The sequence below is a fragment of the Ambystoma mexicanum genome, chromosome 3q (genome assembly GCF_040938575.1).
Source record: "Ambystoma mexicanum isolate Mex_15411 chromosome 3q, UKY_AmexF1_1, whole genome shotgun sequence".
NCBI lineage: Eukaryota > Metazoa > Chordata > Amphibia > Caudata > Ambystomatidae > Ambystoma > Ambystoma mexicanum.
The window spans coordinates 322,126,998-322,154,970 of NC_090926.1; the positions used below are offsets into that span (position 1 = coordinate 322,126,998).

Consider the following 27,973-nt stretch of genomic DNA (forward strand, 5'->3'; position numbering starts at 1 on the left):
AGGGATGTGGTTTTTCTGACGGGCCACAGGTGGTATTAGGGGACAATTCAGTTGAAATGCCAGGGTGTGTCCGTGGGCAAGAGAGTCCAGCACCCAACGGTCGGTGGAGATGGTCTTCCACACGGTGACAAAGTTAGCCAGCCTCCCACCAGGGTGCTAGGGTGGGGGCCCGACGTCACGGCCAGGTCATTCCTGCATGGACATAGACTAGCCGCCTTGGGTCCCTGGCAAGGACGACCTCCTCCTCCGAAAGACTTGGAACGGCCCCTGTGTGTCTCTTGGGCCGAGGAGTGGGAAAGTACGAAAAGAGTCCCGCCGTAACCTTTGGCAGAACGGGGAGACTTGCCTCCTGAGGATCGAAAGGACGGCCGTTGCTGCTGTAGCGTGCCCAGGGCACGTGCCGTTTGCGTCTGCCTTGATGGCCTGTAGAGACTCATCTACAGCCTTCCCGGACAGATGCTCTGTCAAAGGGCATGTCCAAAACCCTTGTCTGGACGTCCTGTCGAAAGTTGGTGGCCTTAAGCCAGTCATGATGACTAAGGCAAACGCTGTTGCCCACCTGGCAGACTCCAGCGTCTGCGATGTCTGGCCACCGTGACTGCATGGTCCGACACCACCTTGCCTTCTGCCAGAATTTCCAACGCCTCAGACCTCTTGTCATCGGGGAGGAAATCCAGGGTAGGAGTGATCTTTAACCACAGCTCCCGGTCGTAGTGCACTACGATAGCTAGGGTGTTGGCGGCCTTGATGGTCGTCGCCGCAGAGTAAATAACACGTCGTCCCATGGCATCGAACTACTTGCCCCTTGCTGTCCGGAGGGGTGGACGCTGCCGAGGAAAAATAGCCTGACGACTTCCTGGCTGCTGCCAAGACCAGAGTCCAGCAACAGTTGGGCCCGCAAGCACTTCGGCGCAGAGTCTGGCACCCTGTACTTCTCAAGGCGATCTCTCTTCGCCGGGGCCGTACAAGGGTTCTTCATGAGAGACAGGTCTTCGTCCCAAATGTCCTCCAAGAGTGGGACCGAAAGTATGGTCTCTTTGCGACGCTGGTACAAGAAGCCCTCCTTCTCTGGAGCGAGCTGGAAGAGCTCTGAAGATCGCATGAAGCAAGCCTATCTCGTCCGGAGGGGAGGATCTGGGAGGCGGGAGGTCCCCCATCCAACCTTTGTCGTCCAACCCTGTCACTGTCAGGGTCCGTTTCATCCCTGGGGGGGGGGGGGGCGGTGAAGAGGTCAGCAAGGAGGCAGTGGGTGCCTCTTCTTGGCCAGGGGTTCCCCTTTCGCCAGAGGTTCGGCCAGCGCAATAGGCATCCTAATCTGTATCTCAGAAACCAGATTATGTAGCGTAGAAAGAATGTCTAGAGTTCTCTAGGTGGCGGCAGCATAGGAAGTAGGCAGAGAACCCAGGCCCTCAACGACATGCAGCTCTCCGGTCGCCTTTGTCGATGGTATTGTCGCTGCCTTAGTCTGCACCCTCGTCATGGTGCCGATCCCGACCCTCTCCTCCTCCTGGATGGTCTGAAGGCAGATGAGGAGCTCCTCCAAGGGGACATCCGTGCCCTGGAGTATATCCGTGCCCTGGAGGACCTCCAAGACCCCCTCCTTCTTTGTGTCCAGAAGGGACAGTCTCAGGGAGACGACCGGGGTATTCTCTATGGGCTGGAATGAAGACTCCCTCCTGGCAGGGCGGGCACTCTTGCCTTCGGGGATGCGCCCTACGGAGCGGGACGCCGCCACCACCTCGATGGAAGGCGAGTCCTTCATCGGGCGTACCTGGGCCTTCACGGTCGGGACCAGTCCTTTGTCCCGCTTGGCCTTCGTTGCCCCGTACGCCTTGTCACGCTTGGTCTTCTCCTTAGGGGGAGGGTCAGAGCACTGATTTCCCCCCTTGGCCATCTCGGGCAGGTCGGTCTTGGACTTCTCCTTGGCAGTCTGCGGGGCCACCTTGAGTTTGCCCGGATGGTCCAACATCCTCTTGGACGATCCTGAGCGCTGACTGGAGCCAGAAGTAGCTGGAGACGTCGGACATGCTCTGGCCGCCGAGGAGGCCGCTGCAACGGTGCTCCAGGTGGCAGTGGACTCCCAGTGCTTCGCCTTGTGTTGGGCCCCCATGGGTGGGGCACGCTCAAAGGACTTAGAAGCCCACTCGGCTTTCCCGGATCCAGGAGAGGAATGCCCCTGGGAACCACCCAGTGCAGAGGCCTTGGCCTGCAGCCACTCTTTCAGCCGCTTACAACATGCGTTTCGAAAATGTATGGCAAAATGCATATCTTCCTCCTTTTGTGTAGGATACAGGCAGTAAAGACACTGGGAATGTTTGTCGTCCAAGAAAACATTTTGTAAGCCGCAGTTGGAGCAAAGCTTGAACGGGGGTGGAATCCTTCTCCTCCGAAATGGTGCACGCAGCGGACGCCTGAAGAATCTTCTGGAAGCCTCTACGAAGAAACTATGAAATCTGCCCTTGAGGGGCGCGGAAGAATCTGAAAAACTGGTCCCTGTTAATCGAAGGTTGATCAATGGAGCACAAGGCTCGATTGACCGAAAAAGAGTAAACCAAAAAGTGAAAAAAACTCAGTAAAAGATCGAGAGCTAAGCACAAGGACTCCCAAAACTTGAACGTGCGGTAAAAATCTGAAGATGGCTACCAGAGGAGGGGCTTACGTAGAGGGCAGTCATTGGCTGGGGGCAGTATGACCCCAGAGCTCAGTGATTGGTTGTTAGAAGAAAGTTTAGAAATGAAACTAAAACTGATTTTTTCTTTAACAAGGGTTCCCAGCATGACTGGGAATATTCATGAGCATGTGCATCCATGCCAGACCCCATGCTGGAGAAATGTATTGAATGAGCAATAGGTTGCCGCCATACAGATGTTCCTAACCAGAACCTCCTGGAAGACCAACAGTAGCTGGGATTAACAGCTACTTAAAGCAAATTGGAAAGTACATAGACTACTTTTTACAACCTCTTACCCAGAAAACTCCAACTTATATCAAGGATACAACGCATTTCCTTCAGCTACTAGCTACAGTACCACATTCACCGTGACAGATTTTGTTTACTGTTGACGTAAGGAACTTATACACATCAATCCCACATGACTCAGGAATTGAAGCAATTGAATGGTTACTCTTCAACACGGGTGACAGAAGCAAACAAGGAATTCATTATTATCTTATTACGTTTGATATCAACAAACATCTATTTCAAATACAAAAATCAGTTTTATATGCAGATAACCGGGACTGCAATGGGAGCCACAATGGCCCCCTCATATGCTAACACATATATGCATAAATGAGTCAGATGATCTATTAAGCCATCAAACATGGAAGCCACTTTTGGCTATTTGGGTTCGTTTTATAGATGACATATTTGGTATCTGGACAGGTACAGAGGTAAACTTGTTGGAATTCTTTGTATATCTGAATACAATCGATGAAAGAATCCAGTTTACTCACAAACATTCCCGGAACAGCATCCATTTTCTTGATGTAAATGTACAATCCATGGAACATGAATACAAGACCAATATATATACAAAAAAAACAGATTGCAACAATTTACTTCACAGACTAAGTTTTCATGAACCAAGCTTAATCAAAAATCTGCCATACAGCCAGATGCTCAGAGTAAAATGTATCATCAGTGATCCGAGGGATTATGACAAAGAATTCCAAGAAATGAGTGAGAAGTTCTTAAGACGTGGATACAAACAGGAAGAGATAGCAGATGCAAAACGCAAGGTGGACCAAAAGAACAGAAATGAACTACTAACAGCTACAAGGAAAGTAAAAACTGAACCATCATTGGTATTTGTCACCAGATTTTCAACAAAGCAGTCGCATTAAATCCATCATAAAGAAGCACTGGCAAGTGTTATCCTGAGATCAAAGGACAGAGGAACTTTTTAAAAGAACCACCAGCATTTGCCTATCAACGCAGCAGAAACTTTCAAGACAGCCTAGTGCAAACTAGACAACCAAACAACTAGACACCAAACACGTTGGAACCTTCCCGTGTCTACATTGCAGCAACTGCAGTTATGTGCTGAAAGGATAGACTATAAACCACCCTCACACCGGGAAAAGGATTATGCAGAAATAATTTGCCACCTGCGACTCAACAAACATTATCTATGGCATTAAGTGTCCCTGTGGACATTCTATGTGGGTCAGTCCCAGAGAAAAGCAAGCTCCGCTGGAACGAGCATCGCTCGTGCATACTTAATAAGAACTTTAACTCTGCAGTCGCAAGACATTGGCTCAAAGAGACATAATTTAACACAAATTCGTTTTATGGTATTGGAGGTAGTTCAAAGTAATGATCCACACGAGAACATTCGAACGAAACTTGACAGGAGGGAATGCTATTGGATTGAGAATTTGGGGTGCCCAACACCACGAGGATTGAATGAAGAAATCAACTGGGCATGCTTCTTACAAGCATGCTCGTGATCTGTGAGGAGTATATTAACTGGGGATTATTTTTTCTGAATTAATTTTCTCTGATGTAATGTAGTACCTAAGTGAGATACAAGTGTATTAAGGAAGGCATTTCCCATCATGTATGATTCATGCAAAGATTGATTGTATTATGCATTGATGCACCAACCACTCTCTGCCATCACTTATGGCTTTGTTAAATTTTCACAACCATTCACAAGTGTGGATCGGAGAACGGGCGCTGGCTCAGAAAGGGATTTCTTGTATCCTGTCTGACAATAGCCTCATCTCATTATTACCTTTTCGTATAAATATCTTGATGAAGATTGTACTCGCCTCGAATACGAGTTTAATAATGCAGACATGTGACATTACATTCTCAAGCATACCCATAACAAAATGTATTAATGAAAACACATGAGCGAGCATAACAAATAGAGGAAGAAAGTTTAACTTACATAACCTAACATTCACATGGACACCCCTACCGTCCAGTCTCCCCATTTCCATGGGGACCTGGGAGGCGAGGCATGGCTACGTGCTACGCGATTGTGCACGCAGAACGGGGTTGCCATGGGAACCCAAACACAATTTCTATCAGTGTTCCCGACGCTTGCTCGCAAAACAGTATTCCGGTCTCCGTGCTGTAGTACTATAGAACACTAGGGTAAGTCCAGCCTGCCCGCTCGTTGAGCAATAGATATAGAAAGTTAATTTAACGCTCGTATTTTAATAAGGCCCACCCATTATCTCTTAACAGAACGGCCATAGACTGAGAAAACATACAAGAGCGTATTTTAACGGGTAAGCCTCGAATCTTTGTTTGAAGGCACACGGCAACACGCATATGTCTCTCTTAATGATTAGCAGCAATTCATTGAGTATGTTATCTTTGCCTAGATCACTTGCAGTTGAACCGTTGGATGTACAGAGTTCACCACTTTGTATTGGTGTTAGGCACCATAAGAAATCACAAAGGTAATTTGATTTCATTTTAGACATGCATAGCACTGTGAACTTTATGCTCAATTATACAACTTTAGAGTAACACTTATCTAATGAAGATGCCATGTTGTTTTCTTTCCCATAACCATTTCTTCTGACTTTTTGGGAAACATTAATGGGTATGTACACTTCTATTTATTTACTTCATTATTTTTCACATATTGATTCATTATCTCCAAAATGGCGGACTGTGGTATTAACATATATGGACTTGTGTAACAGTCTGAATCTTTTTTGTACCATATCGGACTTGTGATTTCCCTCATATGGGACCAATGCATCTTTTGTTGAATCCTTTGATTTGTTTACCCATCATAGTGATTGTTTGTAACTGAAGAATAAGTTGAATTTAGTAGTGTGGTTAACGCCCTGAAGAAGGTTCCAGACGAAAAACTAAACAAGTCTGCTTCTTGCTTGAAGATATCTAGTGGTTTATAAGTTGCAAATTAAGAATTGTTCCTGAAATCATTTTGAATTTTATCTGGACATCAGCTCTTTGAATCAATATATAGATTTTAAGTTTGATAAAAACTGATTAAGTTTGCACAAATTTGTACCAGAATTAACGAATAAGCTCCATGAGAGCTTTCACGGAGAGCGCCAGACTTCGTTTGATGAGTTCATCCAACTTTTTTTGCATGGCCTAACCGGAACCTCCTCCACCCCCTCTTTGTAGAGGCACAGACCCCTCTGGTTGAGTGGGGTCTGATGCCAGGAGGCAATTGTATGCCTGCAGAGTGGTAGCATTCTGCGATACATGGTATGATACATCACAAAATGGTCTGTTTGGATACAGCTAGGCTTTTTGCTTTTCTTGACAATGAATAGGCTACAAACAACTGGTCCGTTTTCCTATATTCTGCCGTCCTTGCCACATAGAAACTCAACGCCCTTTTGGGGTCGAACTGGTTAAAATGCTCCTCCTTGGAGGGGTGCAGAACACAAGAAGATCTATCGCCTGAGAAAGATGGAAATCCCAATACCACCTTTAGCAGGAACCCCGGTCTAACTTTTCGCAGACAGAAAAAACCCAGAAATGGTGGTTCGTAAGAAACAGCCTGCAACTTGCTGACCCGCCTGGCCGAAGTGATGGCAACCAAAAAGGCTGCAAGCAGTCCCAAGGAACAGCAGTGCAAATGCTCAAAAGGAGCCGCCATTGGGAAGGTCAGAACCAGGTTCAAATCCAGGTCTAGGACAGTAAAAGGAACAGGCAGAAATGTATTCGCAGGGGCCTTCAGAAATTGGGCCATAAAACGGGAACGTGATGAAAGCGCCTTGATCCGAAGAGCTTTTGAAGACAGGCAAAACTGCCAATTGTATACTTTGACTGTGGTGGCGTGAAGAGGCCAGTGACAGAAGAAACTCCCTGTGGTGGTGGGACAAGAGATTGGTTCAATCTAGAGTTCCCCGCACCACGCCTCAAATCTTAACCTGCATGCTTTCAGAGATCATATAGATGGTCTGCGTGCAGTCAGCAATACCCCGAGCACCTCTGAGAGGTCTCAGTCATGTCCCATCCTCTGAAAAGCCACACATGTAGGATGAGGGATTCCAGGCACACTTCCCCACTCATGTGAGACCATGCCCTGCCTACTCCGAGCATCCGCCAAACGGTTCTCTGTCCCTGCCAGATAAACTGCAGAGACCGAGATCTGGTTCTCAAATAGCCAGAATCACAGCTGCATCGCCACTCTGGGGAGGTTGCGCACCCCACCCTGCTTGTTCACGTGGTGCATGGCCACTGTGTTGTCAGTCAAGATCAGGACATGCTTCCCCTTCAGAGACAGAGCAAACACCTTCAGTGCTAACCTGATGGTTCGCAAATACAGCCTGTTGATGTGCCCTCTGGCTTCCGCTGCTGACCTGCACGTCCTCGCAGTGAGCTCCCCGACCCTTGAAGAATGCATCCGTGACCACTCGAACTTAATCCCACAGAGGCCAGAAATGTACCCCCCCCCCACTAGTAAATTGCTGCCGTTGGCCCATCAAGAAAGGTTGTTGACCACGGACCTGGTCACCTCGAGGATGTCCTTCAGGGTTCGGAGGTGCTGGAATCACTGACCTCGTAGGAGCAATTACAACTCTCATTCGCAGCATGGCGTCTGGCACTAGGAAAATACAAGAGGCATTGGGGTCTAAGAGGCAGAGGAAGGAAGCCGCTGGTAAGGTGGTCCTGGAACAGCCACACCATCAGCGCAATGCGGAGAACCCACTCCTCGGGTGGAAAGGCCTTTCCTGTCCGAGTGTCTAGGACTGCACCGATTAATTGGAGCCTCAGAAATGGTGTTTTGTGGGACTTCTGCAAGTTCAGGGACAAGCCTAGCCTGTGGACTAGTTAGCAGGTGTCCCCAATATGAGACCCGACCTGATCCGCCAACCTCCCTTGGACCAGCCAGTCACCCAAGTATGGGAATACGTGGACCCTGGATCTCCCGAGGTGAGCTGAGATTATGGCCACGAGCTTGGTGAAGATCTTTGGTGCAGAGGTCAACCCAAAGGAAAGCACTTGAACTAATAGTGCTTGACCCCTAAGAAGCAACTTCAGGATCCTCCTGTGCTTTTGATCTATCGGCACATGGAAGTAAGCATCCTGAAGAACTATGGACACCAGCCAGTCCTGTAACTCGAGAGCATGGAGAATCTCTCAACGTCACCATCTCTGCGTCTTTCCTCAGGATCTTGTTCAAGGCACGGAGGTCCAAGATGGGATGGAGACCACCCCCCCTTCTTGGGTAGCAGGAAATACCAGGAATACCAGCCCAAACTTATTTGCTCGGGCGATACCTCTTCCACAGAACCCTTCAACAAGGCTTGCAGTTCTTGCTGGAGCTCCTGTTCCGGCTGGCAAAAACATGGTGGGGGTCTGCTCAGAGGTTCTTAAGAGCAGACAAGCATACGAGCTTGAGGGCCCAGGCGTCAAAAGGTAATCTCCTGCCATTAAGGCCAATGCTCTGACAGCCGTTTTCTAACCGGTGAGTTGTGGGACGAGAATAATCAAAGCTTCTTGGAGGACGGCACCGCTGCGGCCTGCTGGCCTCTTGAGGCCCCGCTGCCCCATGCGGAGCGGGGGAAACGCCTCTGCCCCTGGCTGTTAGAGCTGCACCTTCCTGGCATAGGGGAGGTAGCACCTGTAGCCTCTGCCCCTAGAAGCAAAGCTGAAGGTGGGCGTGCCGGCTGCAGTGCAGCTAGGCCCAGCGGCTTTGTGGCAAGTTTGGACTCCTTGATTTTCTCCAAGGAGTCATCGGCCTTCAGGACGAAGATGCATTGCCCATCAAAGGGCATGTCCAGCATCCTACTCTGGACATGAGAAAATCATGAGTAGCGCATCAACCAACGCAGTCTGCCATGTCCAGGCCCGTTTGCAAGGACTGCCTGGCCACCTCTTTTCCATCCTCCACCAGCTGCACGTCCTGCAATTCCCCTTCAGGGACGTATTGGGCTGCATTCTCAACAGCCTTCCATAGGCCAAAATAATATTTCGCAAAGGCGTGAGAAACATTAGTAGACTTTAAGGCCATGCTCCTGGAGAAGGTCTTTTTTAAAATAGCATCCACTTTTTCTTTTACTCACTGTCAGCAGGTAAATTAGAAGAGACTGAAGCTGCTCTGGTGGATACTGCTGCCACCTGAATGACCAACCCCTCTGGTGTAGGGTGAGAGGACAGAAAAGATGAATCCCCTCTTCCCGGCCTGTACTTGCTGGGTAAGTTAGAATTAACTAGGGGACTGGAGCACGGCCGTTGCTACAAGGAGGCTATTGGGTCAGCTATAGCTAGGTTGAGTGGCATATTCCCTTCCGTGGTGGGACCCTCATCAAAAATATCAGTGTGCTTGTAGCCCAGGACAGGCACAGTAGAAGCATTAAGCCTGAGGGTGTCAACTACTCTGTCCACAAGGGACCTAAATTTGGCAGGTGTATGGGCATATGGATGAGGAGGTTTTAACTCACATTCAAAGACTTATCTAGCCCACTGGTGTCATGCAGTCCCCTTTGCAAAAGCCATGAGGTCTGCCTGATCAGCGAAGTAGTCCACCCCGCCAGCCCACGAATACATGCAGGTCGACACCACCCTGGTCTTCCCCTTCTTCTGTGCTGAAAATCTGCACCATCAACATAAAGAAATTGGATCGATAGAGAGGTGCGAAGGATCGATCGCTGATGGTCTGTCGAGGGAATGGCTTTCGGCATCAGCAGAATTCTGGGCGCCGGCGCTGTGTCGCGAATAATCAGGCCTGAAGTTGGCGTGAAGGTGCCAGCATCGGAGACCTGGCCGCCTTGCTCAGCACTGTGCCCGAAGGCTCCACTGACGCAGATGGCTTCAGTAACGGTGCTAGCTTGGGGCTGGATTCACTGGGTGCCACTGGGGCTACAAGGGCCTGCTGTTTTGGAGCAGGGGTCGGGTCGACAGCACCCATAGCCGCCTCCTCGAACATAGCCAATATTTGTGATTTAAAGTCCTCCTACTCTTGCCTGGATGTCGGCCCGTCGACGACTTACCCAGTTCCGAAGATGACCGAGTCGCGTCAGTGACACCTCTTTTTGTGAGAGGAGGACGAAGATGCATGGCACTGCAAGTGGGATCTTTTCTTCACCTTGCGCCGGTGCCTCTCCCTTTGTCAAGCATAGTCCCCCCCAGCCCCCGTTCCGGCCTCTAAAGACCACATGGTCGACCGCAGCGGTGTCTTCGACAGCGGTCAGCACACTGCAAGCTTGGCTGCCCACTCCCGAAGAGACTTGGGGTTAATTTTCACACAGGATGCGCACCCCCTCATGGACATCTTTGAGCAGCAGCTGAACCCCAAAGAATCAAGGCATGGACATGGCAGCTCGCAAAAGAAAAATGTTATAATAACAACTTGAAAAGTCAATGATTGAAATCAAAAAAATTAATAGTGTTCCTAGAGCAGTGGCCTAGGAATGCAGAAAAGAGGAACCGAGATACAGGGTGTAGTGACACAGTGTATATGGGATCCATTACTCACCGTAATCGTATTTCTGGTGCTTGTATCTGCTTAGATTCACATGCTCTGCATAATCCAACATCTAGTGGAAGTCAGTATTACAATATTTGTTTTCGAAAATCATAAAACGGACGTCGACAGGGCAGGTTAGTAATTCTATCCCTAGTGTGATATTTACTGTACCCATGGTGCTTCATGCGTCGCCGTCCCTTAGATGGTTTCTGACATGTGGTTGCATGAGGTATAGCTAGAGTACAGATGTGATAGTGATAACCCAAAAACATCTATGCGTCTTCTACACCAGTAGGGGAGAAAGGGTAGGCGCGTGAATCTAAACAGATACAAGCACTAGAAATACGATTATGGCGAGTAATGCATCCCTTCTAGAGCTTGTGGATCTGCTTAGATCACATGCTCTGCATAGATTAGTGAGCAGTATCTGGAGAAGGAGGTGGGAAGTTAGAAGGTACAGCGGCAAAAAGATGTTTAAGGACCGCTTGTCCCACCTGTGAATCTGCTTTACAGTGTCTCAATGCAATAATGTGTGAACGTATGGACAAGCTCCATGTAGCAGCTTTGCAGATGTCAACTTTTTTCAGCAACCTCACCTTTAGTAGTGGTGCACTGACATGTTCCTTAATTATGGCTTGTATTTTCTGCATTTTTGGGGGGGACCCGAAATGCCCTTTGCCGCCTGTTCGGCACACGAAAGGCGTGCCTTTTTATATGCTGTGTCTGAACAGACCTTCCCTTTCGGTTTTTTGGAACTGCCATGAGGCGAAAGCATGCGCGATGGCCCAGGACAGTGAGGAACCAGAGGCTCTCTCCCGGTAACTGCATGGGCCTCGACAGTGTTGTCGAGTACCGGCCGTGGGTTATGTCCTTAGTGTGTGCATTTGTGTGGGCCCTGGCCGCCGGGGGTCTTCTTCATCACAGGACAGCCGGCCTGCTTCTTGGAGTAAGAAGCCCGCACTTGGGGTTCCAACAGACCCAGTACGCACTTGGCGTCACTCATGACCCCCATACTGCTCTCGCTGGAGTATGTCACATCTACGGAGGCCTCTGCCTGCATGGTGTGAGCGGCCCAGCGCTTTCGTCAGCCAATCTTTTGGGGTTTTTGGCTGGAAAAGCAGAACAATTTGCAATGCTTTTCGGTGTGATCCCTCGGGAGACAGTGATCGCACACTCACTGTGTCCTTCCAATGGAATTTACGGTAGCAGGAGGGGCAACATTTAAATGGTGTTTTGTCCATTATATTTTAAAAGGGCAGATGGGCGAAAATAAGGGGATGATGGAATAAACATTCTCTAAAAGAGTTCAGTATAAAGAACCTCTCACCTCTCCTACTGTAAATGGCCGAGGCCCGTAAAGGCTGCCGTGTCTGGTCATCAATCGAACAGTCGACAACGTTGTAGTGCCTCAGGAGCAGTCGAGTGGTTGCAGCAGTCATGCGGTGAGGCAAACAAAGGAAGTCTACAAGTACAACTTTAGTAAGTCAAAGGCATCAGCCTAGAAGAGAACTCTGCATTTGCAACAGACTTCGATGGCAGAAAAAAACAATGAGGTACCTCGATGCGTGAAGGACCATGGGTACAGTACACACCGCACTAGCGATAGTATTACCATCATGCCCTGTCGACGTCTGAGTTTCGAAAAGAAATAGTGATACTCTGACTTCCACCAGATGTCGGACTATACAGAGCATGTGAATCTAAGCAGATCCATAAGCTCCAGAAAAAAAAAGAAAAAAAAAATATATATACATACACACACACACAACACCATCACGTCAGGACCAGACGATTGAGCACTGAGTCAGTTAAGGTCCACTATGCACAGTCAACTTTTTTCCAAGCAGCTGGAAGGGGTTGATCTATCTGACGAGGATCTGCGGAAGAGACGCAATACATTGAAAGTGAGCTTTCTGCCTAACCGTATCAATACCAAAATAAAAATCAAGTAAACCAAGTTAAAATTACAGATGTTCAAGTTTGTTTTAAAATGGAAAGGATTGTTTAGTGCAGCGGCCAGTCTTACTTCAAGATACACTTGCCTCCTGGGCGCCATGAAACACTCACAGGTCCAGGCTATTCTAAAAAACACAACATAAGCGATCAAAATGATCAAGGCACAGATAGTGTGCCAAGAAAACGATCGAGTTTCAGAAGTGTTAAAAGGCTTACCTGAGCCAGACCCAGAAGTAGACAAGTCATAGACAAGGTCCTGCAATGTTTTATCCTTCGAAAGGTACATCTCACAGGAAGGATCCTCCATGTCCAGTCGTTGACGGTTGTGATAAACTCGTTGGTGGTGCTGGAATAAGAATACCACCACAATGAGGATGACGCAGAGCAAGAAAACTGGGCCTGCAATTACTGCCACCAGCTCCACAGGGCCCCAACTAGGAGTGCGATTCTTCACATTGCCTGTGGTATTGAGAAAGAATACAGATTTCTTTAAAATACAGATTTCTTAAAATAACATATTTCTTATTTGATTAGCATTCATAATGCAAATGTTACACTGAAACTGCTGGTAAAACTATGAATTAAAATGCATAACCTAGGGTATAGAACACATTGCTCATCTAGTGGTTAAAAGGGGGTCGACCTGCTTACACTTTTCCCTCTCTAGTGCTCCCTTTTAGAAGAAGCTGAGAATGTCCCATGCTCATGGTGCCAGCGTTGAGGAAGATCCAGGTGCTATCAATCTACTTAGGCAGACATGTTGAGATTGGAGGTCTTAAGCTACAGATCAGAGTGAGTTTTCAGTGCAAGCCTGCATATCATGAAGCGACGAAGCAGAACATTCCTTATTTGAAGTACTGGCCGTTCTATGACCCAAACTTTAATACTGAACACAGTTCAGGAATCTTTCTGTACTCTCTTGCACTTTATTTCAATTTTATTCAGGGTATTTTTAAAGTGCAAACATGATACAACAGGAAACTGTACATAGCAAAAGAATGAGCAAAAGAATGTATTTGAAAAATCACGAGCGAACATTAGGGTGTCAAAACACAAAAAAGGAATTGAAAGGGTGCAAAATGGTCTGTTCTAGGGGTGTTGCTATACAACTTTGAAATCGCCTACAGTAGCTGCCAACTGCGTAAGATACTCCAGGAGTCCCAGCAGTCATCCTCCAGCCCCCAAGTTACTCTGACAAGACTACTAGAGGCCTAATAATCTTCTAATAGCAGAATGTGAACAAAGAAGAGTCCTGATGAACCCTGGTCATGAAACACACTATTCTCCTATGTTGAGGTCATAACAGTAATGTGTTACTCCATAGTACCAATGCCCCTTAAACAAAGCAAAACTGGACTGGCATTTCATTAAAAAAAACAAAATGCTCATCGAGAGAATTATGGATTAATGCAAAGTCTACTGGTTTCTTTCCCTACTTACAATTTCAAACGTAAGACACCTACTTGAAAATAAGGATTGGCGCAGAAGACCGAACTCTGTTCCTTTCACGAAAAGGAATAACCTGCTTAAAAAAAACCAACCCACGGCAAAAACACCTTCCGTTATCTTATTCTATTACCAATAGTCTCAGGTAAGTACCTAGCTTGGAAACAGAGGATGCGCAAAGGTTTTACCAAATTCTCCAAAATGGGTTTTAACATACAATTGTTAAGCACAGCTATGACAACAATTCGTAAGATGGTATCACAGGTTTTCCTTGAATTAAGGCGGCCGCCACCAACCCCGGAGTTCTAGGTGGAGGTCTCTAGGGGGCTCCAGATGAAATTCCTATACCCAGGTTTGACCACCAAAGGGAGGACTTAAAATCCTATTCGGCATTTAGGGGAAGGTGGGGCAGAGGACAAAGAGGAGTATGCAAGCAAGCTCATCTAAATCACAACCACTAAAATAAACTACTCCAGATAAACCTAAGCCATTGAAGACCATGTTCACTGTTGGTTGATGTGATTGGAGTACATGAGTTGTGGGTGCAGAGGTGGTCTTCGATGAGAGCTGGGTCCAGTGAGTCATTGATTCAATCTCAATTCTTCCAGTGATGGACCACTACTTCGACCCATGAGGAAGGAAGAATCCTTTGCAGCAGCCAATAGTAGCAGCCTTAATGAACCAGCAAGGGTCTGCATGAAGGCAACTGTTAAGGAGGGCAAAGGAGTCCAGCAAGGACCCTTGATCTGGTAAGATCATCTGCAATGGCGTCACAAAGTCAGTGTCCATCAACAAGGTTGCACAGCAGGTTGCGCTGCCGGGGAGGCTGTCCTGGCACATTGTAGTCCCTGCTCCATATAATTCAGACGAGCTAGAGGGTCAACAGCTTTACAGCATGAATCCAGGTGCAGGACTCAATTGGTTTCTCCTTTAAAGGAGGAAGACCTTAGTTGAGCGGGAACAGCCTAGCCTTGCAGGAGTTTGCAACAGTCGCAGCAGCAGCATCCTCCTCCTCCTCATCGGGGCCTTTTGTGCTTTGGATTCCAGAAATAGATTCCAGAAGATGGCCAACAAAGCCGTCGAGCAGGAGAGAGGGTTTTATAAGGCGTTAGACAAAAGGCGACCATGCAGTACAATTAGGGTCAAGGTGTACGCAGTTGCACCTAAAGATGTAAAATGCGGATATCGCTGCCACAAGTCAGTGTGTGCATCATTGCTCTTTAGGAGCAACTAAAAATGCACCTGCAGTTTATGAATATGCTTAAGGTTATGTTGCTCTCACAATAACCCTCTCACAATAACCATTGTGGGTAATGAGGAAGTGTACGTCATGGGCACTTGTGCTCAAGCTCAAACCTAAAGAGGCAACATTTATGAAGACCAAAAAAAAAGTTGGGAGAACATTAAGAACATTAACAGTAACTTGCACAGCTCACAAGTTAAGCCGTGACTTCAGACATTGGGCCAGGCTGCACTCTGCAAATTTGAATACTGCAGCCAAGCAGGCTCAGCCCTTCATCCTTTCCAGGTCAATAAATTGAGTACCACTGAATTGGTGAATAGAAATATCCATCGTTAACATGCATGAAGTCAGAGGAATCCAGTATAAAGGACTGACTCAAAGAATTATGAATCCTGGTCAGGTGAAAAAACTGATCGTAAATTGTCTGAAGACTAAAAGGTCACTCGTGCCATCTAGGTAGAATTCCAGAACCTCCGCATTTGCAAGTTTCTTAATGCACTCGATGAATGTTTGAAAAGAAAAGTTGCAGCAAGATTTGTTGGCCGATGTCGAACTCCACTAAAACGTTAAGCAAAAAGAATGAGCGATACTGCAATGTGCTCAGAGAAAAATATTCTGAATCTCTCCAATCATCCATTTCAATAAACGGCACAAGTGTTTATTGTGACCAGTTTAAAACGTGTAGTTATGAGCTCCCAAAATGGACAAGGCATCCCAATACTTTCAGGGACCATAATGATCATCCTTTGATCCCCAAGGCCAACTGGTAGCCTACTATGTGATATTGACAAAGTTACTCACCGTAGTGACTACCTTACTCCTAGTCCATAGTCCCCTTTCCTCCATACTTTTGGGACATTCCGTCCTGTGGGATGGGACCGGCGCACTTTTGTAAAAAAAGCATCAAATTGTCCTCTTTCTACGCAGGGTACTGCACGCGGCCGTAACCTCACCCTCCTTTGCTCCGCCCCGCGCATCACCCTTCATTCCTTTTCCATTGCCAGGTCTGAGACCATTTAATCAATAATAGAGGATTCTTATTAGAGGTGATGGCGGGCGTAGACTATGTACTAGGAATAAGGTAGTCACTACGGTGAGTATTTGTTATACTCCTACGTCCAGTCCTCTTTCCTACAAACATTTGGGAGATTACCAAGCACTCTTTACAGAATAACAGGTGGATGGAACTCCTTTACTGAAAGAGGTTTTGAGAACAGCTTGCCTGAACTGAGCATCAGCCCTGGAGCTCAGGTCTAAGCAGTAATGTTTCAAAAAAGCTGGCGGGGAAAGCCCACGCAGCTGCTTTGGCAACAGTTTGATGTGCACAGAGCTACCAGTAGGTAGAAGCCAATGAGGGGAAAAACATAAGCTTTCATGTTGACCCACGAGCTGCAAAGAGGACCACCTCTGGTGTGCGCAATTGCTGGAAAAATTGGAGATGAAATTGCTGTTCATCTCACACTCTTAACCGATGCTGACTGGCCTGAGTTAATCTGCCGTCACATTGAGGTGACCCGGGATGTGGGGAGCATGGAGCCAAACAATATACTGGATGGCCCAGCCCAAATTTGCATGACAAGATCCACAAGGAGAGGAGAGTGTCGCCCTCCTTGTTGATATAAAACCTCACTTTAAGGGAGGTATTCAAAAAGGCAGCTGTGGCCCGCAGAGGTGGGGCCGCCATTATCACTCAACAGGGGTGAACTGTGTCACGGGAGCAAGTGAAGCAATGGTCTCCCCAGGGGAGTTAGGGGCCTTGCGTACCATCTTAGCCTTGAAAAAGGAACCTCGGCAGAGCCAGTACTGGCAGATCCAGGGTGTTTACTAGACACGTCAGGGGCTTACCCAGAATTGGCCTCCATTGGAGGATTCTCGGCAGAGCCGGTACTGGAAGGTCTGTGGTACATGACAGCCTTCCTTTGCCCCCTCGACAGAAATGGCATCACCATGGCCGCGCACACAGAAAGGCTTAGGTATATACCGCACAGCCAGGACCCTCGATGAGGGACGCTCAATTCAGTTGACCGATTTAGCCCCAACCAGGGGCAACCTCAGGTTTAACCCTTGTTTTATAGCCACTTCGAGAGGGGCTTTGATCCAAGACTCGGTACAGTTAGCTCCAGATGGGAGAAGCCTCAGGGCGAACCCTGGTATCCAAAGCCACAGCAGAACTGGGGTTAGCCTTATCCCCAAATGGGGAACCTTGGAAGATCTGGTATTGGGAGACTGCTGCGGGGCCCCTCAGTAGTTTCCGGTGCGTCTCGCTGAGCAGACATCAAAAAGAGTACCCAATCTCAAGTGTTCTGCTCCCACAGAATACCGCAGATAATTCATATGCGGGCTCCAGAGAAAGGCAGATATTTCATATACGGGCTCCAAGTCAGAATGTACATTTACGCATCCTGGAAGACCGCCACACTGAGACAATCGCCCTTCCAAAGAGAGGACTTTATTTGGTTAGGGCGTGATCAACTTGAATTTCCGGAAGAGAGGTTTGAAGGGTGGGGTAGGAGGAAAGGGCAAGCGAAAACCCACCGAAACGATGGACAAACCCCACCAGTCTTTGGTGATGGTTTGCCATGCCTCCAGATGAGACGAAATTTGTCCTCCCACCGAAGTGTAGTGTGACCGTCAAAATATATAATTTGGTGATTTGTCGGCAGGGAGATTATCTGTCCCTGTAGAGGAGGTTGATGGCTGAGAGAAAAAACAGCCACCTTGCCGCTGCTCCTTAAGGCGGGGCTATCAACAGGAGTTTCAGATCGGTGCGCACGGCGACCCTGAAACACCCCGATCCCCCAGAAGGACCGAGTCTGAGACCGTAACCTCAGTACAAAGGGCCTAAGCTGAAGCTGCCGCCAGGACCAACAAACTGGCCCGGTTGTCCACATAGCGTGGAAAAACTGCTCGGCCCCAAAGGAAAGCTCCCAGCACCAGTCGACATGAAAGTTGATGTAAATTGGTATTATTAAGGGAGGCATCTAAAATGGCTGCCGTGGAGCAAGGAGGCTGGGCCCCCATTTAGTCAACACCTGAAGAGAACTGAGTCATAGGAGAAATAAGACCACTGTCCCCCTCAGGACAAGAAACATGGTTGAGGAATGTATCCTACCGATAGGACCCTTCAAGGATCCCTCGAATGTCGGTACTGTATTTAGAGGAACCTTGGGTTTTAACCCGGAACATATAGCTCCCTCAAGAGGGGCCTCGAGCCGTGGCTCGGTGTGACAAGTACCAGAAACGGAGACCTCAGGGCACACCCCGGTATCCAGAGCCAAAGATGAACTGAGCTGAACCTTAGCACTCAAATGGTGAACCTCTGAACCACGTCCGGTTTTGGCAGGTCCTCTGAGGGACCCTCAGAACACTCTGGTGCACCCATTAGTCCCTTGAGGCACCTCAGGGGAATCCCTGGGTAAAAGCTACACAAGCCCCTCCCAGTCATGGAAGACTCACCGAGCAGGGCTGCTCATCGGCGTCCTCATCTGCTTAAGCCTCATCCGCTTAAGCCTCATTCGCTTAAGCCTCATTCGCTTAAGCCTCATCCCAACGAGGCAGAAACAGAAGACTGGTCCCTCCACGCCTCCTGCCTAAGGTTTTAAAAGAAAAACTGAATCGGAACCGCCGGGGTAGAACAGGAGTGAAAAGACGGCCGGGTCCACATAGATCAGAGGAGCAAAAGCAGGAGGGAGCAAGACAGTATGAGGCAGCGTAGCCCACATGCCGGTTAAAGAAGGGCGGAACAGGTTACTATTTCCGAAATGAATGCTCCCAGCACCAGACGTTGCGAACATAGGTGTAAGGGAGGTATCCAAAATGGCCGCCGTAGGCCACGCAGGTTGGCCGCCTTTTGTCGCCACCTGAAGAGAACTGTGTCACATGTGCAGCTGAGGCATTTGCCTCCTCAGGAGAGTCAGAGGCTTAAGTAGCACTTTAGCCTTTCAAGGAACCTCGGCAGAGCTAATACTGGGTGGTCTCAGATTCTTAGTCGACATCTTCGAACCAGTCTCAAAATTAGCCTCCAATGGAGGAAGCTCAGACAAGCCGGTACTAGAGGGAATGCGGTCCGTGACCCCCCCTTAACAGAACCGGTACCACCACAACCCTGAGCGTGGGACGGTTGAGGACAATACCTCACTGACAAGACCCTCAGAGAAGGCCTCTCAGATCTGTCGATATAGACTTTATATTACTACTAACGATTGCCTCATGCTCCAAGTGATAGTCACTGCTGAGCAGTCCAGGCCCAACTCAAAGGATGTGGAGAGTTCATGATATGTTGCACATTGAGTTACATAAATAAAAAGTCCATTATATTTGTATAATAAATATAAATATAAGGCAAAGATACACTGACAGGTAAGTAAAAACAGGGGTGGCCAAAGAATTCAGGAAAAGTTGATGAGGTTATTTACAATGCAGGAAGAACTCCAGTCTAAAAAACAAAGCAGATATCCGTTTCATGGATGTGTTTAAGTGGAGAGGTCTTAAAAGAGGTCAAACAAAGTGATATGACAATGTGTTTGGCAAGGGTATTCAGGATAAATTTGAGGCTTTGAACATGTGAACGCAATTTTCTCTCCAAGCTAGCCTTTCAACAAAAGGGCAAATGTACCGTAGTGCAATATTTCACCCTATATTCAGTGATGGCCAAGCCTTTTGGTAAGGAATGAAAGATTATTCATTGAGTTTGCAACTTAAAACGGCCTTTGACTTTGTATTTGGAGCCCAAGAGTGGCATTTTCTCTTTTTTTTAAATTAACGTCACAATAGCATTAGATCTTTAAAGATATGCTATGGCAATTGGCTGCGATCGTGTGTGAGGTACAGGCCACCTGGCCAATGGACAAACACGTTCCTGATCCTACATGAAAAGATAAACCACAACCATGGCACACCATCTAGTTTTTGAATAGTTTAGGCCCAATACGTGCAGATCAAACGTGCCAAAGATTAACGTTTGTCTGCGCTACTGTTACTTTTTATGGATACAGTGATCACGACCAAAACAGAACTAGCATGCTTCAAACTTTTGATGAAGGAGGCTGTACATTTTTGTAAAGAACGCAGGCAATCAACATATTTGATGTATAACTATGCACTAAATTACAAGGTTCTGGAGTGTCACTGCATTAACTTGATCTAATAACCATTTCTGGTCATAGGAGACTGGTCACACAAGCAAGATGAAAATAGCTTCCCTTACAGGAACTTCCCTTACTGTAAGGGAATAGCTACCCTTACCCTACCTTGCCACGTGGCAAGGTAGTGACCTTTTTGTGAATGTGTTATCAGGACAGTCAATGTTATCACTGTTAGGCAAGATTGTATGTAATAACCCTGTGGGAAGACTACACCAGCCTTGTCCTCTTGGCAATGGGTAACCCAACCTTTGGTATAGGCCTGTACTACACAAGTTGGTAGAGTGACCGAGCAGCCAGGCTCATCTCAAAAGGGGTCAATGTGAGCTGAACGGTTGTAACAGATTTACAGTGACGGGTATTCAAAAACACTCTGGTTTCTTGATTAAAATTATTAATTTACAGTCAGTTTTAAAATAAGCCTAGAAGGGGGCAATATGCAACACTTATTAGGCGTAATGTAATGGATCTTTTCCAATGTGTACCTTCACTGAGAACCATAACATCTGAAGACATTATGCGTCAGAAAAATCGATCAGATTGGGTCATTTTGCACATACATTCCCAATTGATCAAAAAAACGTTAAGAGATGCCAGAAATGAACTTCCATCTTTAGGCTATGAACTCACCAGTTACATCGAAACTGAGAATAGAAAACCCAAAATTCCCTTGAACCTTAATGTGAGAAACAGAAGAAATCTGTCCCACAATGAACAAAGGAGAGTCCTTGTCAAGGAAAGGGATGAAGACAAAAGAGACGACTATGTTGTAAACAGACAAAGTGACAACCAACAGAATTCAAAAAATGTTGATGAGCGGGGATTGAGACGCTGTTAGCTCAACACCCTGATGCAAAGTGTCGAGTGTTCCCTCATCTCTGAACACCCGAGGCTCCTTGCATTTATTTCAAGAGGCCGGGCTAAAAAAGGGTGATCATTCACGGATATGCTTTCAAAAAACCTGGCTGCGTGACACCGGTATGCGATGGATACACAATCCTCCTAAATTCAGCAAAGAACCACCAGACAGGCAGTCCTTTTCTGGTCTACTGACAATGATTAGAAACAGTACAAATTGGACAGTAATAAAATCCTCAAATCCAAACATTCTTACAATAAACATTTCTACAAAGTACTAGGCAAACTAATATCACAATGAAACTCTTGAATTGTGAATACTTATTGGACCCCTGCGAAGATTTCCTCTGGGAAGTTAATTCACTAATCTATCCATCAATGTGTGTGAAGACTTAAACTTCTCATTCGATGGGAAGGGATTAAAGAAAGATCTATATGTAAATTCACATGACAGAAATATGCAACGTGGTAAACGTTGGGAGATCGAACTAGAGATTCAAAACTGCTAAATGCTAAATGGTCACACAAGAGGCGACATCACAGCGTCTTTCACCTGCCATAGAAACAGCCACAAACCGCTCAATTACATTTGGGATTGAAAAAATCTCCCAAGTAAAATTAAACATCTAGAAATAGTCAAGATGGAAAATAGCAATCATGAGGCCGTGAAGTTGACCTGGAAAACAGATTTGTCTCCAATTTGTGGCCATTTTGTGCGCAATGTAGTGATCAAGCAAGGTCTAAAATCGACCAAAAAAATGAATAAGGCGATCGAGGACCTGACGAATCAAATTTCAAATAAAGACACATTGAGTCTGCTAAATTACACTCTGCTTTTATCTCAATTTAAAAGAACGAAAAGCCGTTTCAAACAGAGCATGAATGTAAATATCCCTTTAGCAAAAATGTTGCAGAGAAGAAAATTACAGACGTTATGCTATCGTAACTGGCTTAAATAATTTAAACTGATTCATGACCAGTAGAGAGCAGAGGCTAAGACTAATATGTACCCATCATAGCAGAAATATTTGGGCAATAGTTAACAAAGGGTCCTTATCCCAGAATGCTAACATGAGTTCCGGAGTGAATGCCGTCTGGGTAAAACATACAAATGTGTTTAAATGCTCTACCCCTCAAGATGCCGCTCCCATGGCGGAGATTAAAGTATCATGGAACGTCTGTTACATTTTAGATGACATAACAGAAGCAATTAAGTTTAAAAAATCAGGGGCAGGTCCCGATGGAGACTCAAATATGTTAAAAAATAACAAAGCAATGGGTCTCCTTTATTGAAGTCCCCTTTAGACAAATCTCCAAAACGAGGACACTTCGGTCTTCCTCAGCGGTGGTTGTACAGATTTATAAAAAAAGGAGATCGGCATGATCCCCCCCAACAACTACCGCCTGATTGCACTGTCAGATGTCATCTGTAAGATCTTTGCCTCTTTTCTTTAAAAAAGACAAAAGAGATTAGCAAATGACTTTGGAATTGTCGACGTGTGTCAAACAGGCTTCACAAAAGGAGTGGTGACTGAGCTAAATTCATCTGTTAAACATATTGAAACTCGAGACAAAGGAGGGAAAAACCTGTTCTTGGCGTTTATCGATCTACACCAAGCTTTCGATAGTGTAAATAGGAAAATGATGTGGCAAAACCTAAAGCAGTAGTGATGTCCGCAAGATCTTTTAGAAGCTCTGAAAGTTCTTCATTCCAATACAACGATTCGTGTGCGAATCAATGCTGAAGGAGATTTAACAGGAAAATAAATAAAACAAAACGCAACAGACAAGGTGTTGGCAGCATCAATTTTCAAATTGTGCATTTCTGACTTGCCTGCAGCATTAGTGAAGACAGAGAATTAAAGGACACCAAATCAGTTGGGCAAACTATGCTGACGATTTGGTGATTTTAGACACTACGCAAATTGTCTTATAGAGATTACTTAACCTCGAAAACTACTTGCAGAAAAACAATTTGCAGATAAAAGATAAAAATAAATCAAAAATCGTCTCTTTTGGCACGAAGCTGGGGAAAAGGAAACTACTTTAAATGGTTCACAGCTGGTAAACCTCTAGAAAATACAGAGTGTACTTGATACCTAGGTATTCTCTAACAAATCAATAAGAGAAGGGAGTGGACCCAGGAGTTGCAAATGAAAAATCTAGCATTACAAGGCGCAAAACTTCATGCAGACTATGGCAAATTCACCTTGAAACCAGCAAGTATGTTCTATCGGCTGAAAGTCGAGGCAGCCATAACCTTCGTCAGTGAAGCTGGCTTCAATATAAATCGTGCAATTTTGAATCACCTTGAGGGCCAATTCTGGCAGATAGTTCTCCGGCTGCCACCAAATGTATCGATTGCTGCCATTTGTTACGAATTTAGGCTAGAATGTTTTCAACAGTTCTCTGGAAATTGGTGGCAATGCGGAGGAAAATGCTCATAGTATCTATCCAAACACCTGATCAGATCCTGAATCCAACTCCTGGGAAACCTTATCTTGGTATGCTAAAGGATTGGAAAGAAAAAATTCATAAGCAATTTATCTATGGCGGCACTGAAATGGATATTTTGTTGAATAACCCCTGCTCGGCAAAGAAAAAGTTAAAGCTATTTGACCGAATATAAACTGGTAATAAAAGATCAAAACTCTATACAAGATTAAACACCGGAGCCGACGCATGCAGTGTGAATCAAATACCAAAATATTTGGAAAAATTCCCTTCAAAATACCATAAAGACCAGTTTTTGAGACGACTAAACCTTTAACGAACAAAAGAAATGTTGCTCCTGAAACATAAAAACACTCCAAACAAGATCGGTTTTGTGAGAACTCAGTTGAGTCTTAACACTTGGATATTGAATGCTTAGCCTTGAATGCTCAAAGAAATGTCTTAAGAGAATTTGCTCCATCAAACGTAAATATGCAAGAGTGGTGGTACGTTCTGCTTGTCAGCAAGAATTTTAGGTTAACTTGTGCAGTAATTGACTATCTTGATAATGTACTGATAAAGCAGTGAGAAGAGATTGTACTTTGCCCCTGCTCTAAATTACGATCATCAATTTGACAAGTAAACTGATGTATGGAAAGGAGTAATTGGACATGAATGTAACTTAAGGAACAAGTTACTTACCTGTAACTGTTCTCCAGCATGGGTCTGGCATGGATTCACATGCTCATGAATACAAGAATACATAGCAGAACACATGCACAACCACAGGAGGTGGCAAGGCTCAACATTAAACATTTCAACAACTCAACATTAAGCATCTCTTACCGCCTCACCAGGCTCACCTTCAGACGTACAGGTTGCGCAGCACTGCCTGGCTGATTCTGGACTCCTCCCCGACATCCCGGTCGACTCAGTAAACTCTTGTGAAGGTGTGCGTCGAGCACCACGTAGCAGCCCTGCAGATGTCCAGCAGGGGCACACCAGACAGGAATGCCATGGTAGCACCGATCGCTCTGGTTGAGTGGGCTCACGGAAGGCCGGGCAAGGGTCAGTTTGCTAACCAGTGACAGTGCACGATGCAGCCAGAGAGCCATCTGGAAATGGAAGCCTTCGAGAGGGCCTTCCCTTGGTTCACAGGTCCAAAGTTCACAAACAGCTGTGATGTCTTCTGAAAAGTGTGCGGTCCACGTAGAACTTCAGCGCTCTAGCCAAATCCAGCGAGTGCAAAGTCCTCTCAGCCGGCAACAAAGGCGACGGGAAGAAAACAGGTAACACCAAGGGCTCGTTGAGATGGAAGTACGACAGCACCTTAGGCATGAAGGAGGGGTGTGTCCTCAGCACCACCCTCATCTCGTGGAATGTCAGATATGGGGGTTTACAGGAGAGGGCCTGGATCTCTCCCACTCGTCGTGCGGAGGTGATGGCAACAAGAAACTGTCTTCCACAGCGGCTCTAATGCCGGCCCCATGAGCCTGGTCAGCACCACGCTGAGCTCCGGGGCCGGAGCCTTTACCGGCAGAACGATCGGAAAAGTCCTTTCATGAACCCCTTCACCAGGCGATGAGACCATAGAGATGACCACCCGGAGTTCTGGTGTAGCGGGAGATAGCCGCCAGATGGATCTTGATGGCAGCATGCGCCAGCCCCGCCTTGGCCAGCGATAGCAAGTACGGCAGCACTTGAGGGGCCGTAATCTGCAGAGGGTTAATCTTCTGTGCACTGCACCAGACAGAGAACCTCTTCCATTTGTGTCCATAGCACTTGAGTCAAGGACCCCCTGGCCTTTGCAAGCACCTCCTTGCAGTCCGCTGGGATTTCGTACCCTCCGAACTCTAGTGCTGCAGAAGCCAAGCCTGCAGGTTCAGCGATCCTGGGTCTTGATGGAGGATGGCGCCTCCTTCCCTGGCAAGAAGATCCGCATCCGTCGGTAGTTTGACCAGGGGGACGCTGACAAGTCCAGAAACCAGATCTGCCTCGGCCATGCCAGTGCGACGAGGATGATCCTGCACCGGGACCATCTGAGTTGACTGATGAGTCGCAGCAGCAATGGCAAAGGGGGGTGGGGGGAATCTCATACAGGAATAGGCCGCCCCAGGGGAATGAGAAGGCATCGCCCATGCTCCCCGGCTGAGGAAACCTACTGGCGAACCTCCAGCACTTGGCGTTCGTCGCAGTCGCAAATAGGTCGATCTGGGGATTCCCCCATTGTCGGAATAGGAGATCCACTTGATCCTGCCGTAGCTCCCACTTGTGCCACGAATGCAGCTCCCTGCTGAGTGAGTCGGCGTGGTGTTCTTTATTCCTGCCAGATGGAAGGGTGCCAGGAACATCCCTTGGGCGACCCGGTGCCACAGATCCTGCGCTTCCTTGGATAGGGCTGGGGGCAGGGGGATCTGGTGCCCTGCCGCTTCTGGATGTAGAACATCATGGTGGTGTTGTCGGTGAAGACCCTTACCACTTTGCCCCTGAGGGACGGAAGGAACGGAGCTCCAGGACATTGATGTGTAGTGACATCTCCTCCGGGAGCCAAAGGCCTCGTGTGTGGAAATCTCTGGTGTGCGCCCCCCCCATCCCTCCAGGGAGGCGTCCGTCGTTACCGTCTCCTGGTGTGCCGGGGTCTGGAAGTCCAAGCCCGCCGCTAGATGCTTGCGGGTGCCCCACCACCGGATCGCTTGGCGGAAAGTCTCGTTGAGCGAGATCCTGTCCTCGAAGCCGCCCGCATTGAACGGGCGTCGAGGAACTCCTGCAGCGGTCGCATCCGCAGCCTGCATAGGCGCGCAAGGTAGATTCACGAGGACATCATTCCGAGTAGGGACTTGAGGGATCTCACCCTGGCCACATCCATGGTCAACAGCCGTTGTACCTTGCCCAGGATGGCCTTTGTCCTTTCCTCCGACGGCGAAGCCTATCGCACCACTGTCGAGTCTGGCTCCCAGGAGCACAGCGTCTTGCAACGGTACCAAGGGGATTTCGCAAAGTTGATCGGAATCCCACATCTGTGAGCAGTTGGACGGTCTTCGCTGTGTGATCGACGGTGAGTTCCCTTGACTTTGCTCGGATGAGCTAATCCTCCAGGTAGGGGAAGATCTGGATCCCCTGCAGACGCGCCGCCACTGGTGCTAGGCACTTGGGGAACACCCTGGGCGCAGACTTCAATCCGAAGGGAAGGGCCTTGAACTGATAGTGTCGCCCTTGGACCACAAATAGTAGGAATTTTCAATGTCCTTTTAGAATGGGGATGTGGAAGATGGCATCCTCCAAGTCCAACGTTTATAGGAAGTCGCCTTCCTCCAGCTGTCCCAGCATGTGCTGGAGGGTGACCATCCGTAATTTCTGGGACTTGATGTACTTGTTTAGACGAAGGTCCAGAATGGGTCGCCAACCACCAGTCTTCTTCCGGACGAGGAAGTACCGCGAGTATACCCCGGAGCCTCTTTGTGACGAGTTCTATGGCTCCCTTTCTTAGCATCGCTCGTACCTCCAGAAGCAGTTGAGGGACGTGGTTTTCCTTCCTGGCCACGGGTGGAATACGGGAACACCTTTTTTGAAATTGCAGAGTCTGCCCGCAGGCCAGGGCATCTAGCACCCAACAGTCAGTGGAGATTGACTCCCACACGCTGACTAATTTCGCCAGCCGACCTCCCACCGGGGTGCTCTGGTGGGGGCCCCCCCGACGCCACGGCCGGTTCAGTCCTGTTTCGTCACGGCCTTGCCGCCGCCTACGACGACGTGATCCTCCGGTCTTGCCGCATCCTCTGTAGGCTTCCTGCGATGAGGAGCGGGCCGCTTGGCGGTACGACGAACCACTGCCAAATCCTTTGGAGGCACCTTCTGAAAGGACAGCTGTCGTTGAAGAATGCCCAAGGCCCGAGCCGTCTCGATGTCTGCCTTGATGGCCTGCAGTGACTCGTCCGCAGTCTGGCCGAACAGGTTGTTCCCGTCGAAGGGCATGTCCAGAACCCTGGTCTGTACGTCCTGGCGGCAATATGTGGCCTTGAGCCAACCGCGCCGGCGAAGGCAAACGCTGTTGCCCATCTGGCGAAAACCGGTGTCAGCGATGTCTGTGGCCACCGTAATGGCGTGGTCCGAAGCCACCTCGCCTCCTTCCTGTAGGCTTTCCAGGGCCTCAGCCCTCTTGTCGTCCGGGGGGAAGTCCAGAAGGGGAGCGATCTTGAACCACAGCTCCCGGTCGTAGAGTGCCATGATCACGAGGGCGTTGGCCGCTTTAATAGTCATCGCTCCCGACATGACCCGTCGTACCATGGCATCCAGCTTCTTCCCCTCGCCGTCGGAAGGGTGGGGGGGGTGGGGGGGTTCTTCAGGAGTGTCAGCCCCATCGTCCCAGTTGTCATCCAGTAACGGGACTGAGAGGACAGTCTTCCTCTTGGCCTCCCGCCATTGCTAGAGGAAGCCCTCATTCTGTTCTTCGGGGCCGAGTTGGAAGAGCTCCGATGCCC

The 27,973-nt window shown here is 47.8% G+C and overlaps 1 protein-coding gene across 1 annotated transcript in view; it reads right to left on the reverse strand.

Moving 5' to 3' along the window:
• ACVR1B (activin A receptor type 1B) overlaps positions 1 to 27,973 on the reverse strand; it is a 256,246-nt gene that overhangs the window by 83,480 nt on the left and 144,793 nt on the right. Inside the window, exon 3 of the mRNA XM_069653896.1 lies at positions 12,591 to 12,833. Within this exon, the coding sequence (XP_069509997.1) occupies positions 12,591 to 12,833 (243 nt within the window). The remainder of the gene's footprint in view (positions 1 to 12,590; positions 12,834 to 27,973) is intronic.